Source organism: Oncorhynchus kisutch, linkage group LG8, assembly GCF_002021735.2.
Source record: "Oncorhynchus kisutch isolate 150728-3 linkage group LG8, Okis_V2, whole genome shotgun sequence".
Classification (NCBI taxonomy): domain Eukaryota; kingdom Metazoa; phylum Chordata; class Actinopteri; order Salmoniformes; family Salmonidae; genus Oncorhynchus; species Oncorhynchus kisutch.
This window is the reverse complement of record NC_034181.2, coordinates 38360967-38380291: the sequence shown is the minus strand read 5'-3', so window position 1 is coordinate 38380291 and position 19325 is coordinate 38360967. Positions and strand designations below refer to the sequence as shown.

The following is a 19325-nucleotide window of genomic DNA, read 5'->3' as shown; positions in this document are numbered from 1 at the left end:
TGTTTTATTACTTCCTTACTCAGGCCTTTGTATTCCTTGAGGAACATAGGTTATTAATGGATCGCCTCCATCCCTTTCGGTCTTTTGCCCTCCTCTCCAGGCGTTGCCATGTCAGACCCACAACCTTAATCACTTGCCCTGTGCTTCGTCTCCACGTAGTTCTAGGTCTTCTTCTTTTGCGAGTGTGTGACCTATCCAACTCTACTTTCTCCTCTTGAGTTGTTCTGCAATTGGTTCTTGTTTAGTAGTTTCCCACAGCTTGATGTTGCTGATGATATCTGGCCAGTGGACTCCCAGAAGGTGTCAGAGACAGTGGTTGGGGAATGCTTGCGATTTGTTCAGTGTGTCAGTGGTGGTTCTCCATGCATCATATCCGTACAGAACAATGTGTTGAATGCTGTTCTTGCTTCACTAATTCTTGCTTTGATATCTTAATCTGTCCCTCCGTAACACTACTTACTGTAGATAGGTGAATATATCTACCTCCTCTAGTTGTTTTCCATGGTTATGCGTGTGTTGTTTTTATTCTTGATCGTCATGATTTTGGTTTTCGGGAGGTTGATCTCAAGTCCAACTTAGCTGCTATTGTTTCTAGAGCAATGGTTCTCAGCTGGTTTTGCCTCGGGACCCAATTTCAACCAGGTTGTCTCAGTCGCGATTTAATATTCACACTGCCATTTTTTGTTGCCAAAATGCAATCTGGAAAACTATGTTTAATGCTATATTGATAGTAAATGTACCAGCAACGATAGTCCCACCTTTTTCATTGTCAATAATTCAATTTTGCCCATATTCTTGATGAAGAATGTTAAACTCAATGGTTTGAGACCACAAAATCAAACAAATACGCTAAATAGCTCTTCTATATTGAAAATACTGGGATTGAAGAAAAATATCAAATTGTTACAAAATATAAGTTCATTATAATTTCTACACACTTTCGACCTGGTTTAAGTCGTCTAAGTTCATACAGGAGTATTTTTCATTAAAAGAATATAGATTTATATTGATTTTTTTTCTCAGACCCATTCAAAACCTCCCGCGTCCCAAATTCGGGTTGCGACCCACCAGTTGAGAATCGCTGTTTTGGAGTATGGGATTTTTCTGTATCTGCTGGTGAGTGTGTGCTAATAGTACCAAATCATCAGCCAAGTCTAGATCCTCTAGCTGTTCAGTCAGGCTCCACTGAATACCGGTTTGATTGTTGGTTGTTTGTTTTATGATCCAGTTTACGCAAAGAAGGAAGAGGAAGGGAGAGGGCAGGCAGCCCTGCCGCATGCCATTAAGGACTTGGAACTTTTCTGTTGGACTTCCTTCATGATGGACTTGAAATTTCATTCCTTGGTAGGTATGCTTAATGATGTTGATGAATTTGGGTGGGATTCCATATTGTGCCATACTTTTCCACAGCTTCTCTCGGTCTATACTGTCAAAGCCTTTTCAAAGTCAATGAAATCAACGCTTTTGTTTCATTACATCTGTTTATTTTGTGTGTGAGGTGTGACTGCTATTGGCCACCGGTCTCAGTGTTTTTTTTTTGTTCCAGCAGGAAAGGCCTGTCTGATTAGATCCGATGGCCATTGTTGGGGTCTAATGGTGACGTACGCATGGACACAGCACCAGATCTCTGACCTCACACTCACTAATGATATGAACAGATACCAGACAACTAGGCTGTAGCACCTTTACTGTAAGGCTGGGTTAAGGAGGAGCTTAATCTCTAATCGTGCTCATATTTGTATTTGCCTTGTGTATCTCCAATCCCTTTCTGGGCAGAGGGCAGGTGTCATGCTGTTAGATGACATGCTGCCAGCCTGCCAGCCTACTGTGCCTCTGCTCTGAGAGGTTCAACCGTTCAGACACAGAGATAGAAAAGATAGATCTGATTTATGGTGAATTTAGTCATGAACCACCTGCGGCCATCTCTACTCTCCTCTGACAGATCTGACACCGGGGTTGCATTTTTATTGATCTGACTGCTGTGTTCCAAATGTTCCAGAGAGATACAGAAGATTGAATGCTCTATCTTACCTCTGCTACTGGGGATACATGGGAAACAGAGCAGAGGGAATTCAAAAAATGGATGTGAGGGTTGGGGCTATTCAGTCGCAGTGGCTCTCTTCTGTGTGAGGATGGCTGCACACATTTCAATAGTAAGTACAGGGACATGCATTAAAAAGGCCTTGCAGCCAAAATGATTAGAATGACAACCTGACAGTCAAATAGTGCATATGGTCTATGGTGTAGGGCTGGGTGATATGTAAAATAATAGATTTTTTCGTACGATAACGATAATTATCAGAATATTAATCAAGTAATGTTTAAAAGGTGTATATCTGCTTCAGACTCAAGAATGCCTAATGCCTGAACAAACCACTGGGCATGTAGCCTAGTGGTTAGAGCGTTGGGCCAGTAACCAAAAGGTTGCTAGATCAAATCCCTGTGCTGACAAATTAAAAAATATGTCATTCTACCCCTGAACAAGGCAGTTACCCCACTGTTCCCTGATAGGCTGTCATTGTAATTAATATATTTTTCTTAACTGAATTGCCTAGTTCAATAAAGGTTACATTGTTTTTAAAATATGTGAGGTATACATAAAATTATACCTTTATTTTTGATTTTTTTACCTTTATTTAACTAGGCAAGTCAGTTAAGAACAAATTCTCATTTTCAATGACGAACAAGAAAAATTGTTCCATGTTTGCGGCCAGGGGTACCTGGGGTCAATTAAATTGATAAGCCTCTTGAAACCTTCCTTTTTGACTGTGCTAATTGGTAGCATGTCCATAGCAATGCAATGCATAATAGCATTTGTGATGTCTTTGTCTTTTCGATGTTTGCTTGTAGGGCATAAATGCTGCCAGTGTTGACTGCTTCAGGCGAACATCCCTAGATTGGCTGGTGCTTGAGGAGAGTTTATCAATACCGTGGCGCAAACTCAAACTTCCAGCATGTTCCAAAGAGTGATTTTGCTTCAGATGTTGATTTTGCTTCACATGCTACTTCGTAGCCACCTGTCTACGGCACAATTTGCACCGAACATTGCTCTGCTCTTTGTCGGACTTCAAAAAGCCAAACCACTTTCAAATAACTGAAACAGTTGAACCCTTTTTATCAATATTTTCTTCATTGGAAGCTGCTCCTTCTCCATGGCCATCACTGCCACTGTTTTCACCTACATCACTCATTTTTCGTGGTCCATCACTCGAGGTGCTAAGTGGTTTTTAATGGGCGTATACCTCTCCACGTGCATATTGTCACTTCTCCGCACGTTCCTGCTGCATCAGAGAGGTGAAATGGACTGTTGTACCTAATTATTCTATATCGACATTATCGAAAATGAATCTAAACGTTTTTATATCATCATTGAGGGAAGTAATTACCTCGATAATTATTGATATTGATTTATCGCCCAGCCCTACTTTGGTGTCTTTGTAGAACACTTCCAGGACAACTACAGGACACCTCCACGACACCCCCAGGACACCTACAGCACCCGGTGTCACAGGAAGGCCAAAGAGATTATCAAGGACATCAACCACCCGAGCCACGGCCTGTTCACCCCGCTACCATCCAGAAGACGAGGTCAGTACAGGTGCATCAACGCTGGGAATGAGAGACTGAAAAACATCTTCTATCTCAAGGCCAACAGACTGTTAAACAGCCATCACTAGCTGGCTACCACCCGGTTACTCAACTCTGCACCTTAGAGGCTGCTGCCCTATAGACATAGACATGGAATCACTAGCCACTTCAATAATTCGAACACTAGTCTCTTTAACAATGTTTACATACTGCTTTACTAATTTCATATGTATATACTGTATTCTACTGTATTTTAGTCAATGCCATTCCGACATTGCTCATCATTTATTTTACTTTTAGATTTGTGTGTATCGTTGGGAATTGTTAGATACTACTGCACTGTTGGAGCTAGGAAGACAAGCATTTCGCTACACCCGCATTAACATCTGCTAAATATGTGTATGTGAGCAATACGGTGGGGCAGCAGGGTAGCTTAGTGGTTAGAGGGTTAGACTTGTAACTGTAAAGGTTGCAAGTTCAAATCCCTGAGCTGACAAGGTAGAAATCTGTCATTCTGCCCCTGAACAGGCAGTTAACCCACTGTTCCTAGGCAGTCATTGAAAATAAGAATTTGTTCTTAACTGACTTGCCTAGTTAAAAAAATACAATTTGATTTTGTAAAGCTATCACCTTTAAGGAAAATATACTGAGCATTGAATCTGACAGTGGATCCCAGACAAAGTGATGCATGGTTACTCAAAGGAACTGGCCCTGCCAAGCACATATTCTGTCCAGTACAATGGTTGATAAATGCTCACTTTCACACGCACTTACACACACTACACAAAAAAAGAAAAGAAAAAGATGCAGATCTGGGGTGCTGGATGAGTCATTAGATCTTGGCTGTTGCTGGTTATCGTGAGTAAAGGGAATATTATCTCCAGCCATGGCTCACTGCACCTCCTTTGACTTAAGCTCTGAGTATGTGTGTGTGTGTGTGTGTGTGTGTGTGTGTGTGTGTGTGTGTGTGTGTGTGTGTGTGTGTGTGTGTGTGTGTGCGTGCGTGCGTGCGTGCGTGCGTGTCTGAGTCTGAGTACCTGTGTGTGAGAGTGAGTGAAATAAGAGTGAGAGAAAAGGTGTGTGTGTGTGTTTGTGAGTGCATTCAGCGTGCGTGTGTGAGGGAAAGAGAGGGCTAAGGAGGAGAGAACAGCACATCCTGAGAACGACGAGCTTCACATCTGGTAAGAAGACTAATGCCAGCTTTGACTGACTGACTCACTCCCCGGCATGAAACACTCCTCTACCAAAAGACACAAAACAAGCTGTGAATGTGCAAACAACAGTTACTGTATAGGCGGTGAGTAGCGAGTTGAGTAACAAGGAAAGTATTTTATTGTTTAGAAATGGCACAGTATTATGCTGCTTTGATGCTCTTCCTATCCAGACGAACAGTCATTTTCCATGGAACATCACTACGTGCAACACATGCATACGGCACGCACACACTTCTCCAACAAGCTGTCTATTGCCCCCATGCAGCTCTGCAGCAGACTGCCCCCCCCCCCCCAGTCTGGCTCTATATAGCCCACCTTAATAAAGATCTGAGTATCACAAGCAGCACGGCAGGATGACAGAGATTGATGCTGCAGGAGAGGCGTCAGCAACACTCTCTCTCTCTCTCTCTCTCTCTCTCTCTCTCTCTCTCTCTCTCTCTCTCTCTCTCTCTCTCTCTCTCTCTCTCTCTCTTTCTGGCAGCGCTACGACGTCACCAAAAGCCAATTTTCTTAACCTCCACCTCGGGTAGCAGCAAAGTAACTGAGAGTGAGGCTGGGGAGAAAGGGAGCAGCTCATTTCATCCAGTTTCACCACCTGTCTGACTTGATTCTTGAGGCCTCACAGTGCCAATACCACTGGGAGCAAATAAAGCGCAGAGCTCCATCTCAACTCCTACTGTACCATGGTACAGTATCTAAAAATATACCTCACATTTCTTCTCTCCTCTCCTCGCTCAGTACATCAAAGTGTATTAGGATTCACTGTATATGATTACTGTAGGTACACTGCAGCTGTTGTTACATTTCTGATTATTTCATATTTCTGCAAATAGAAATCCACATACAATGTTTATTTCATTCCCATTATTAGAGTGCTCAGACCCAAGCCCACAAAAATGGTAATAACAGGACATGACAAATAGTGATGCATGATGAAAACGCCTTTTGATTGAGTCAAATTGTCAGTGCCAGCTACAATAATGTTATTATTCCCACATTAACTCTGTTCCTGAAACTAATGCTCTGTCTTCAAGTATTTATAGCCATGTAATAATATTGAACATCGGCAGAGACAGACAAGAACAGTAATTAGCTCTCCGAAGTCCAACCCCAAAAAATCACTATGGCGACAAATGTGTTTGTGACAAATGAAAAGTGAGTCTGCCAACCTAACACTAAGCCACTCATTAATCCCTTCAATGAGAGCTGTGAAGTCTCGACTATCTAACTGACAAACTATTGCTCTAAACCCAACGTCCTCTTATGACAAAGACAACCGAGCGTCCTCTGTTGACAAAGATAGCACTGGTCTGAGGAGTATAGATGAAAAATCTCCTCCTCTCCTACGTAGGTGTGTGTGTGTGTGTGTGTGTGCCTGCCTGCCTGCTGAGTGCCAAATCCAAGGTGAACTGGGATTGTGTAACAGCCAATCAGCCTCTCTCTAGCCAGGTGAGGCTTTATTGTCATGGAGGTAAATGGCAGATTTAGTCTGGCATCTGCTTGTGCTCATGTCTTACTGGACCAGGAGCCATGGGGCTTTCAAATACATACTCTAGTCTATTGTACCGCAGAGCACATGTTAACAACACGACACGCTCAGAAAATTACATACACTGGCTTGAATTCAGAGCGCAACATGTACTTTGAGATCTTTAAATAAATATACCTTGAATAGCAAGACTGAATTTGAATATATTAATGTTGAAGAGATAGACCTAAGTAAAGAGGAAAACTAAAGCAACATGTTAATCCCGTAAAACAATTGCAAGATGAGGAGGGTGAAGTTCTAGTCATTCAGTTAGCAGGGGCTGGGTAGTGTTGGGAAACCAGGGACAGAGAGGATTAGGCTGGTCCATTATTAAACCTCCTAAGACTACAGTACCTGAAATTGGGCACTAGAATTACTGATATTAATTATTCATATGATTACATAACTTATTTGATTCATTTCACAACATTTTCATAGTCAGAATGCAAAAAAACTTGACATATGTTTGGAGCTTCTATTTTTGGTGACTTTGTCCTAGAGCAGGGATCATCAACTAGATTCAGCCACGGTCAAATTTTTTCTTGAGTGGATGTTCGGGGGCCAGTACATAATTACAAATAATTTGTTCACTGCAAATTGATCACAAGAAGCCCAAACAAATATAATATTTGACTAAAATATTATAATTTCAAACCTTGCTTATTTTTGTATATGTCATAGATCCCCCGGTACAGTTGCTCATTCTGTGCACAAGTTCCGGAGGTCTACGTCACTGGCCTCTAGGCGTCACTGAATTGTTTCATCACGCACACCTGGTTCCCATTTCCCCTGATTAGTAATTACATAATTGTACCCTTTGTTCACCATTTTCTTGGTCGGTTATTGTTCCCATATCATTTGGTCTTATGAGTACCTGTGCTTTGTTGTTTCGGCTTTCGTGCTGTGTGTATTGTGCACTTGTTATTATGGGTCTCGTCTCGTGTATTGTTGTACGCTTGTGATTACGGGTCTTGTCCTGTGTATTGTTGTACGCTTGTGATTACGGGTCTTGTCCTGTGTATTGTTGTACACTTGTGATTACGGGTCTTGTCCCGTGTATTGTTGTACGCTTGTGATTACGGGTCTTGTCCCGTGTATTGTTGTACGCTTGTGATTACGGGTCTTGTCCCGTGTATTGTTGTACGCTTGTGATTACGGGTCTTGTCCTGTGTATTGTTGTACGCTTGTGATTACGGGTCTTGTCCCGTGTATTGTTGTACGCTTGTGATTACGGGTCTTGTCCCGTGTATTGTTGTACGCTTGTGATTACGGGTCTCGTCCCGTGTATTGTTGTACGCTTGTTATTACGGGTCTCGTCCCGTGTATTGTTGTACGCTTGTTATTACGGGTCTCGTCCCGTGTATTGTTGTACGCTTGTGATTACGGGTCTTGTCCCGTGTATTGTTGTACGCTTGTTATTACGGGTCTTGTCCCGTGTATTGTTGTACGCTTGTTATTACGGGTCTCGGCCCGTGTATTGTTGTATGCTTGTGATTACGGGTCTCGTCCCGTGTATTGTTGTACGCTTGTTATTACGGGTCTTGTCCCGTGTATTGTTGTACGCTTGTTATTACGGGTCTTGTCCCGTGTATTGTTGTACGCTTGTTATTACGGGTCTTGTCCCGTGTATTGTTGTACGCTTGTTATTATGGGTCTCGTCACGTGTATTGTTGTGCGCTTGTTATTACGGGTCTCGTCCCGTGTATTGTTGTACGCTTGTTATTACGGGTCTTGTCCCGTGTATTGTTGTACGCTTGTGATTACGGGTCTTGTCCCGTGTATTGTTGTACGCTTGTGATTACGGGTCTTGTCCCGTGTATTGTTGTACGCTTGTTATTACGGGTCTTGTCCCGTGTATTATGGTACGCTTGTTATTACGGGTCTTGTCCCGTGTATTGTTATTACGGGTCTCGTCCGTGTATTTTATTAGAGGTTTAACCTCACTTTTTTGTTTGGGTTACATCCCTGTGTTTTTGTATACGTGTTTGTTTTGGGCTTCGTCCCCGTGCCTTTTCATGGCATGTTGTATATTTTTGGGTGGAGTATTAAAACTCCCTATTATGTATTCCTGTGCCTGTCTCCAATCTTTTATACAACGTGACAGCATAAAATAACATGTGTCTCATTATTATACGTGGGTGTCACGCCCTGACCTTAGAGCTTCTTATGTCTCTATTTTGGTTTGGTCAGGGTGTGATTTTGGGTGGGCAACCTATGTTCTTTATTTCTAGGTTTTGTGTTTCTATGTTTTGGCCGGGTATGGTTCTCAATCAGGGACAGCTGTCTATCGTTGTCTCTGATTGGAAATCATACTTAGGCAGCCTGTTTTACCACCTTAGGTTGTGGGATGTTGTTTTTGTTAGCTCTGTGTAGCCTTCAGAACGTGACGTTCGTTGTTCTTTTGTTTTGTTTAGTGTTTAGTTGTAATAAAAGTATGAACACTTCCCACGCTGCACCTTGGTCCACTTCTTCCGACGAGCGTTACAGTGGGAATACTTACCAATTTTTCTGAGCAAATATTTTTGGGTTTATTATTATTATTGTTTTCGAATTTTCATTGTTGGACATAAAATACTACAAAATATAAATCAGTTGGAGCTGATTTCCAAGTGTTTTCTGGAATTTTAGGTTCAACAATGAAAATTCTAAGATGAGGATGATAATAATAATAATGAACCTAAACATATTGAAAGGCACTAATTTGATAAAAAGTTGATTTTGACCAAAATGAAAACGTTTCAGTTTGTCACTTTCGCAAACTTTAAGTAATGACATGTTTGACTACTTAAGACATGTATCTAGGTTTTGCCTTCAGAATTCCAGAAAATGTTTCCCTAATACGGAACCCAAACCAGCTGTGCGCGTGGCCATCATGCACTATCGTGCATACATTTATTTTGTTCCCCAACACCAAACGCGATCACGACACGCAGGTTAAAATATCAAAACAAACTCTGAACCAATTACATTAATTTGGGGACATGTATGGCAATTTAGCTAGCTAGCTTGCTAGCTAATTTGTCCTATTTCTCTAGCTTGCTGTTGCTAGCAAATTTGTCCAGGGATATAAACATTGAGTTATTTTACCTGAAATGCACAAGCTCCTCTACTCCGCCAATTAATCCACACATAAACGGCCAACCAAATCGTTTCTAGTCACCTCTCCTCCTTCCAGGATTTTTCATCTTTTAACTTATATGGTGATTGGCATCTAAACTTTCATAGTATTACCACTACTACCGGAAAAACAGTTCATCTTTCAATCACCCACGTCAGTATAACCAATGAGGTTTGGTCAGGGTGTGATGGCACATGGGTACCTGCTTCTATAAACCAATGAGATGGGAGAGGCAGGACTTTCAGCGCGATCTGCGTCAGAAATAGAAAGGAGTTCTATTTTAGCCCTTGGCATCACAGGCGCTCATTGGCGCACGCGAGCTGTGTGGGTGCAATAATTGAATAACTTTTGCGACGCTCACACACGCGACATGTCCGGTCTGGTCAGCATGTTAGGACACATTTTTCACTTCTCCCATTGACTTCCCAAACCCCAGTCTGGTCTGTCGAGTCTGCTCCGGAAGTATCGTGATGTTGTGCCTCTGGGTTTGAAAACTTTGATGTCACCACCCAGCTTCTTCAAGTGAGTGGTGCTTAGAAAATGTCTGCTCCCCAGCAGCCCTTACAGTGCATTCACACTACACAACCACATCGCAAGGTTAAACATTGGAACCCATTCACTTTCAATGGAATGAAAGAGAGAAGTGGAGTGTGTGGGGGGACCGTTGAGCTATGTAGGATGGATGGGCGAGGGAGCTGAACAGGGTGGGACTTTGTACAAATCCTCTGTGATATTGCGATGCGAGTGACCATTTGAAGCTCACCATAGATTCCAACCGCTACTGGATTGGCTGGCAATGGCTGTTGATACGTAACACTACCTAGCTTGCATGCTAGCTTGTTAGCACCCACATGAAGGTGAGGATAGCATGGCTAGGTGAGTGCTGCTTGTATAGCGTAAACGCTCTGTTACACAGCAGAGCGAAGACAGACCACTCGTTGTTTTCGTCTCTAGCACACAGATCTATACATATAACTTATATAGCTGTGTGATAAAGAATGATGCCTACTGTACAAACTTCCTTAACCTAAAATAAGTAAAGAAGTCATTTTGTATGGAAGTCCAAAGGTTTTTTTTATGCTGGAGGCAGACACAACGCATTATGGCCATTATTCACTAGGGCCCTATAAAATCTGCTCTGCGGAGAACACAGACAGAATCACTGAATACAGACATTATAATGGAATTCAACAATATTCAAAATGTATTGAACTTAGTAGGAAATCAACTAAATCTATGGAACTGATAAGAACATTCATTCATTTGCCCACAAAATGCATGTGATTAACATTTTCCTGCAACTAACTGAAATGACACATGAATGCCCATGTCTCTCTCTGTGCGTCTGGCTGCCAATTGGTCTGGCTGCCAAGTGGGTGGGCCCATGCCCTCACAGGCCCACCCATGGCTGCACCCCTGCCCAGTCATGTCAAATCCATAGATTAGGGCCTAATGAATGTATTTCAATTGACTGATTTCCTTATATGAACTGTAACTCAGTCAAATCTTTGAAATTGTTGCGTGTTGCGTTTATATTTTTTCTCAGTATAATATAGACATTTTACAAAGTATGAAAAGGCTTATTCATTCACGTCATGAATTTACTATGATGTCATCAAATTTGTATATGTGTTTTATTATACTTTTATGTACTAGATTATTTGGTTTGAAAGGTGTTTTTTCCCCCCCAGACATAAATATTGCCCTCTTGCTAGATGAATGCAGCCATAGAGAAACAGTGCCAAAGTGCTGTCAGCTCAAGAAGTTTGAAGACTAGTGATAAATAATGCACCATCCATCTGAAAGCTCATCTGTAGACACACACACACTGTAGGGGATGGATGGTGTATTCCTCTTCTATGGGGACTGAAACAGTGCTCGGTCCCCCCTGCAGCAAACAGACACACCGTCAAAATGAGTTCTGACAGCTCATCACTAAAGGAATGAGAAGAAAGTCTTTGTTCAGACAACCATGACAACGTGGCCATGTTGTCACTCAATCTGTCTGTTGTATCCCACCAAACCCCTGGGACTATCCATGAAAGGGGAAACACATGATTGAAAAATAATAAAACATTTATACTAAACTGAAACTCTGTACTGTACTATGTATTTGTACTATACTGGAACATATACGGTACTTGTGTACTGAAACTCTGAGGAGGAATGATTACCCATTTAGATTATCTAACCAATTAACATGGCAATGCCAAATTATTGCCATGCATTAAGAGCAGCCTGCTAAAGCTAAACCATTCAATCTCTATAATGACTAAATGAAAGGTTTAAGCATCCTTATTTAACTCCCCTACATAGTCAATGTCCAAAATAGCAGCACACTATTCCCTACATAGTGCACTATTCTGATCAGAGCTCTATAGACCCTGGTCAAAAGCAGTGGGGGACAAAGTAACCAACTGTCATACTGAGTAAAAGTAATGATACCTTCATAAAAATGAAAAAAGTACAAGTGAAATCCACCCAGTAAAATACTACTTGACTAAAAGTTTTTAAAATCTGCTTAAGTATCGAAAGTAAATGTAATTGCTAAAATATACTTAAGTATCAAAAGTAAAAGTTTTTCAAATGTAAGGATAGCCAGGGGCACACTCCAACCCTCACACATAATTTACAAACTAAGCATTTGTGTTTAGTGAGTCTGCCAGATCAGAGGCAGTTGGGATGAGCCGATGACCAGGCATTTTCTCTTGATAAGTGTGTCAATTTGACAATTTTTCTGTCCTGCTAAGCATCTCAACATGTAACAAACACTTTTGGGGGTCAGGGAAAATGTATGGAGTAAAAAGTACATTATTTTCTTTAGGAAAAGATATCAACAGTAAGGTAAAGTACAGATACCCCAAAAAACGACTTAAGTATTATTTGAAAGTATTTTTTACTTAAGTACTTTACACCACGGGTCAGAACGGTGCCATTTGGGATGCAAACATAGAAGGCAGCAGTGACCTGAGGGTTTTATGACCCACACCTACATGTACACTACTATACATCCCCCTACTTACTGTACTTCCATGGCTTTGAGGATGAGGATTAGATAGCACCTCCTGGAAGAACAGCCTTAAACAATTCAATATTTTACTATAATTTCTGGCTTGGTATTTTCAAATCTTGAGGTACGCTTAAGCATCTGCAACACAGTCTTTCAGACAAGGTCAACTCTTTCAAAGTTGCCCTCACAAATTATAGCATGTCATGGTAAATACTTTCTCAGCAACCCTATGATGTCACGTCTGTATGACAAAAGTAATCAACTTCAAGTTTGAAGTGTGACTTTAGCTAGCGATATCAAAGGATAACTTGCGGCAATGCTGAGCGTGTGTGTTTTTTAGCGAAAGAGAGAGAGAAAGTGAGAGAGAAGGAGAGAGAGAGAGAGAGATAGTTTGTTTCTCTTCAAGTAGCTACTACTGGATTAGATAGGAACATTCCTCCTGACCGCTGTCTGTCTGTCAGCTGTTCCCTCAGACAGCCACAGTCTCTGGTTTGGCCTCTCTAAAGGTCACAGTCTAGTGGCATCCCTCCACTGCCTCTAATCTAATACTGATCAAGTAAACAATGAGTTGGAACTACTGTACATATTTTCCTAACCATGTGACCTGACCTAGAGAAACTCAACAGCTGACACTAGAGGTTTTATTCCCACGTCGGCCACCTATACCGAGTACATGTGTTCGCTCTAAATTGATTGAGAAACATGTTCTATATTATTATTCCATTGTCTTGTATGGAGTTTTCCTGACCTGAGACAATGCTTGGCTGCGCACACGTCGAGAAGCTAAATTATGTCTACAGTATGAATCTGCACAGCGTGTGCTACAGCCAGCGTTTGAGCTCACTCTCCAGAACACTTCTGTCATTGCACAAAGAAAAGCAGAAGCCTGTTTGTGTTGAAGACTGTACTGCATGTTAATACTGGACAGGAAGGAAGCAGGAGCGTTGAGGCATGGGTCAATAATCTGACAGAGACCCTTATGGTCCAAACATTGAGTCACTGTTATATGACTAGCTCTAATAACAAACCATTTGAAGATAGCAATCAGCAAGGAATCTTGTCATGGCCCTGACAAAGCCACATCCCAAAAGGAGCCTCTATTTAAGTGGCTGATGAAAAGTGCAGAGGGGGAATCCAAAGCAGGGGAGCCATGGCTAGCTCCATAAGCCTCCACAGGCTTATGTGAGAGAAAATGGCAGGAAATGTCTGGCCCATTGAACAATAAATCTTCCAGAGTAGAACTGTGCTGCCTGTCGGGGTTTCTAACCATCCTGGAATGGTACAGGCCAGCGGGAACACATAGGACACAGGAGAACATGCAGGCGAACAGAACTCATGTCCACAACGGTTGCCGCCATGTTGGACACGCGCGCACACACACGCACACAGACGCACAAACTCACCAAATCCATGAGTGCCTCCTGAAAGGGAAGTTGCTGAGGTGCATCATAGTCCTCTCCCTCGCCCCGTGGCAGAGTCCAGGCTTCATGAAGCCGCGTGATGAATCTTCCCTCTAACCTTTAAGACTATCTACACACACTGCCCTCCACACACTGTGACCACTCCCAAAACAACATCATGCCTGCCCCTTAGACGGCTCTGTGCTCTATACCATAGTAATGGCACTGGAGGTCCACTTAGTCATTCCAGTGTTGGGCACAAAATCAGCCTTTATGGAGTCATGTTGTCAGCATCTGGAATATGAATGGACTACATAATGCAAGGCCATCCCAGCTTGGATTAACAAAAGCAGTTTGGAGCATAACAAATCCTAAAAAAAAATGCGGGGTAAACACAACTATTAACAAAATCCACCAAATATGACAACGAGCAAAACAAGAAAGCAGTGCTGTAATGCTTCAGCGGTGTGAATGGAAGAGAGTCCTCAGCACTGTGACCCAGGAGTCCACACAGGATCAGCTACTAGCTTCTCAGGCGGCTGCTCTTTTTTCCGAGGGATTCTTCCGGCGAGGATCTGGAAATCGCTGTCCCACATCCTCATGGTGAACGGGTTCAGGGATTCATCTCTCCGGAAAACATTCCTTTTCCTGACAGACAGGGAAGACGGTCGGCTCGGGAGCAGTCGACACTAGCGTGACAGGGCATGTCACACTCTCTCTTTCTCTCTCCCTCTTTCTCTGTCTATCTCTATCTCCCTCTCTTTCGCTATGTCTAGATCTTGCCTGTCCCCATGAGCTCCTGGGGTTGGAAGGAAAAGGGGGAAGAAAATGAGTGGAGCGCTGCGCTATTGTCCCTGCTCTCCCTATCGCTCTCTCACTCTCTCACTCCCTCCCTCACAGGCAGTCAGTCAGTGGGATGTCCTGACCCTGTTATGTGTGTGCCTGCTCCTCCTGTGTACAGTGAGTTAAACCTATTGATCCTCTTAGAACTCACAGCTCACGGGCTTCATTCAGCTTACAACTGGCAGGGAGAGGAGAGAAGAAAGCAGGAGGGAAGCTTTCCAGTCCTCTGAGGCTTGGTGTTGCTGACCTGTGTGTGTGTGTGTGTGTGTGTGTGTGTGTGTGTGTGTGTGTGTGTGTGTGTGTGTGTGTGTGTGTGTGTGTGTGTGTGTGTGTGTGTGTGTGTGTGTGTGTGTGTGTTGTGTGTGTGTGTGTGTGTGTGTGTGTGTGTGATCAGAGTGTGGGAGAAGTGGTGACATCCATCATTTGGGGAATTAATTTTCTATCACTTATTTTCTCTCTCTCACCATGTTTCCTTCACTATCTGTCCACCCTTCTACACACACTTTCTCTCCCTACTCCTCCCTTCTCTCTCTCTCTCACTGTGTGCCCACACACCATTGAACCATGACATTTCAGACTGCAGAACTAATGCTGGCTCATGTTTCTGCGTCTGTATGTTTCTGTTAGCGTGCGTGTGTGTGTTTGCGTGCGTGTGTGTGTGTGTTTGCGTGCGTGCGTGCCGGCATGCGCAAGTGCATGTGTGTGTACTATCAAGCATTGGGCCTCTTTAGGTATGTTCTTAGCAGGAACCAAGGCAACAGCCATCTCTCTGTAATGTAGACGTCTTCTGAGAGATGCCTAACTATATCCAAACTCATTAAAATTCCAGGCACTAATCTCAAACCCCTGACAAACCCCTGATTACATATGATTTTTACATACCCTGGAGTTTATGTACTACAATTCTTGATGTCAAATAGGACAAAAGAATAGTGAAACAGGACAGTGTTTCCGTCAATAAGCATGTAAAATATGCTGTACCTTGTAGACATCTGTGACTGTAGACATCTCACTCTCTTGTGTGTGCGAGTGCGTGTCATAGAGAGGTATGTAGATCATTACATAGAAATAACACATTTTTGCATAGACATTTTAAAGTAGTGAACTGGGTGGGGATTACTATGGGTTGGAAGCGATCAGCCAATGATCAGAGCATTGTATTGGTTTGTAAATTGGTTTCCCTAGTTTGTAAATGGCTTTAAGCTATATGACCGCTATCTAGTGGCCACAATAAATAAACAACAAGATTTGGTTCAAGACTCCAGCACTGCAGGTGGCGGCTATAAATAACCAATATTAGCTTTTTTCAAACATAAAAATAATAAGAAAATGTACTGTCATAAAACTTAAAATATTAGCCCGGGTGTTATTTGCTTCAATCGCTGAACACAACCGGCGAATGTTAGTGATGGGAAACCGAGGCTTTCTGAAGGCTTCGGTGATTTCACCAATGTGTGGCGAAAAATAGTTGATTGCTCTTGAGCTTCATTGTCTGTTCACAATGCACATTAGTGACATCTGATCAGCAATAATTTGTATGATTATCAGATCAAGTTTTTTTTCCCCACAACTGTTTTCATCAAAACTCCGTGGCGCAATGGTAAGTCGTTCGCTTCAGTAGCCTATAATCAGTTGGAATACCAGGTTTGCATCTTATATATATCATGCGTCCCTTTTTTGTATTCAAGTTGACTATTTTTCAAAAATGGAATCTATGGAATTTTGTATGATGCTACGGTGTTCAGTAGAGATTGAAGTTTGAAAGCAGCATAGATTCGAAGAAAGCACGGGAACCGCAGCGAAATCAATGGAATCTCCCATTTTGCAACACACGGTTTGAAACAGCATGTGATCAAACGAAGCTTCGGACATCATTGATGACGTACTTCTGATCAACTGATACACGCATCGGCACACTGCTTCGAAGTTAGTTCCTTAGCGTTTTCGACGCGTGACTCGAAGCTCCGGTATTAAACGAAACAACATTAGCGCTTATTAGAGACAGGCTTCTTTTGCTTAATAATTTTTTTAAAGATTACCACACTATTTATTGTGACCAGTATGACCAGTATAAAGATTATAATAACAAATCCATTGCAGATCAGACTTGCAGAGGCTGCATACAGTATCATACACCCAGCCTATTTTGTGCTTCCTCACCATGGAGAGCTTGAATTTGATGTTGTGTTTTCCTTTTGGTGGCACTATGGCTAGCAACGATGACAGAATAGTTTTATTTATGTTTTATGCAGATGACAGTGGGAATATCAGCACTGTGGTAACCTCAACCTCAACTCCAATGTAGCTCAGTTGGTAGAGCATTGCGATTGTGGCACCAGGGTTGTGGGTTCGATTCCCATGGGAGGCCAGTATGAAAGTGTACAGGATGATTTTCTGGATAAGAGTGCCTACTAATGTACAGAAATATAAACAATTCCTTTAGACCCGGCATTTATAAGCTGAAATTTGTGCCGATGCCCGGCTATTAAAAAGGACATGCAACGATCTGAGACTCAGTGTTTAATAGAGGTTTTACAGTACCTTAAAATGGCGCTGAGCATTAAAACCATCACCCTTACTGACTTTATTGTTCCCGTGGGGAAATTTTCTTTCAGTGTCATGTAGAGGTCGACCGATTAATCGGAATGGCCGATTAATTAGGGCCGATTTCAAGTTTTCATAACACTTGGAAATCAGTATTTTTGGACGCCAAATTTTTTAATTTAACGAGGCAAGTCAGATAAGAACACATTCTTATTTTCAATGACGGCCTAGGAGCGGTGGGTTAACTGCCTTGTTCAGGGGCAGAACGACAGATTTTTACCTTGTCAGCTCAGGGATTCAATCTTGCAACCTTGCGGTTAACTAGTTCAACGCTCTAACCACCTGCCTCACGAGGAGCCTGCCTGTTACGCGAATGCAGTAAGAAGCCAAGGTAAGTTGCTAGCTAGCATTACACTTATCTTATAAAAAACAATCAATCAATCATAATCACTAGTTAAAACTACCCATGGTTGATGATATTACTAGTTTATCTAGCGTGTCCTCCGTTGCATATAATCGATGCGCTGCGCATTTGCGAAAAAGGACTGTCGTTGCTCCAACATGTACCTAACCATAAACATCAATGCCTTTCTTAAAATCAATACACAGAAGTATATATTTTTAAACCTGCCTATTTAGCTAAAAAAAGGTTAGCAGGCAATATTAACCAGGTGAAATTGTGTCACTTCTCTTGCGTTCATTGCACGCAGAGTCAGGGTATATGCAACAGTTTGGGCCGCCTGGCTCATTGTGAACTAATTTGCCAGAATTTTACGTAATTATGACATAACATTGAAGGTTGTGCAATGTAACAGCAATATTTGACTTAGGGATGCCATCCGTTAGATAGATACGGAACGGTTCCGTATTTCACTGAAATAATACATGTTTTGTTTTCTAAATGATAGTTTCCGGATTTGACCATATTAATGACCTAAGACTATTTCTGTGTGTTATTATGTTATAATTAAGTCTATGATTTGATAGAGCAGTCTGACTGAGCGATGGTAGGCACCAGCAGGCTCGTAAGCATTCATTCAAACAGCACTTTCGTGCGTTTTGCCAGCAGCTCTTCACAATGCTTCAAGCATTGCGCTGTTTATGACTTTAAGCCTATCAACTCCCGAGATTAGGATGGTGTAACTGATGTGAAATGGCTAGCTAGTTAGCAGGGTGCGCGCTAATAGCGTTTCAAACGTCACTCGCTCTGAGACTTGGAGTAGTTGTTCCCCTTGCTCTGCATGGGTAACGCTGCTTCGAGGGTGGCTGTTGTCGATGTGTTCCTGGTTCGAGCCCAGGTAGCGGCGAGGAGAGGGATGGAACTGTGCTGTTACTGGCAATACTAAAGTGCCTATAAGAACATCCAATAGTCAATGGTATATGAAATACAAATCGTATAGAGAGAAATAGTCCTATAATTCCTATAATAACTACAACCTAAAACTTCTTACCTTGGAATATGGAAGACTCATGTTAAAAGGAACCACCAGCTTTCATATGTTCTCATGTTCTGAGCAAGGAACTTAAACATTAGCTTTCTTACATGGCACATATTGCACTTTTACTTTCTTCTCCAACACTTTGTTTTTGCATTATTTAAACCAAATTTAACATATTTCATTATTTATTTGAGGCTAAATGTATTTTATTGATATAATATATTAAGTTAAAATAAGTGTTCATTCAGTATTGTTGTAATTGTGATTATTACACTTTTTTTTTTAATTAATCGGCCGATTAAGCGCTATCGGCCTTTTTTTGGTCCTCCAATAATCGGTAACGGTATCGGTGTTGAAAAATCATAATCGGTCGACCTCTAGTGTCATGTACACATTTAAAGTGGTGTTTAAATATAAAACAACCCTGGCTCTCAGCCAATTGTTGTGCTCTGAAATATAGGATTCAGTCCTGCCTCTTACACACATCCTGCACAACGCAGAAATCAGCAGTCTCTCAACTCCTGCCAGGAGTCAGACTGCCGCTCCCCCTCCAGAAACCCTCTCTATCACCCACCCGTCAGAGGAAGAGAGAGAGGGGTGGAGGGGTGAAAGGAGTGGAAAGAAGGGGTGGTAAAGGGTTA

At 42.1% G+C, this 19325-nt stretch overlaps 1 protein-coding gene across 2 annotated transcripts in view; it reads right to left on the bottom strand.

Annotated features, from left to right (window-relative positions):
• The window catches only part of LOC109895711 (cAMP-specific 3',5'-cyclic phosphodiesterase 4D-like), a 288944-nt gene that overhangs the window by 78329 nt on the left and 191290 nt on the right, over positions 1–19325 (bottom strand). Inside the window, exon 1 of one of the 2 annotated variants that reach the window (XM_031830287.1) lies at positions 13862–14907. The exons of the other annotated variant lie outside the window; for it this stretch is intronic. Coding sequence (XP_031686147.1) covers positions 13862–13947 — 86 coding nt within the window. The 5' untranslated portion in view covers positions 13948–14907. Of the gene's footprint in view, positions 1–13861; positions 14908–19325 lie in introns of those variants that run through there. 2 annotated transcript variants of the gene reach the window in all.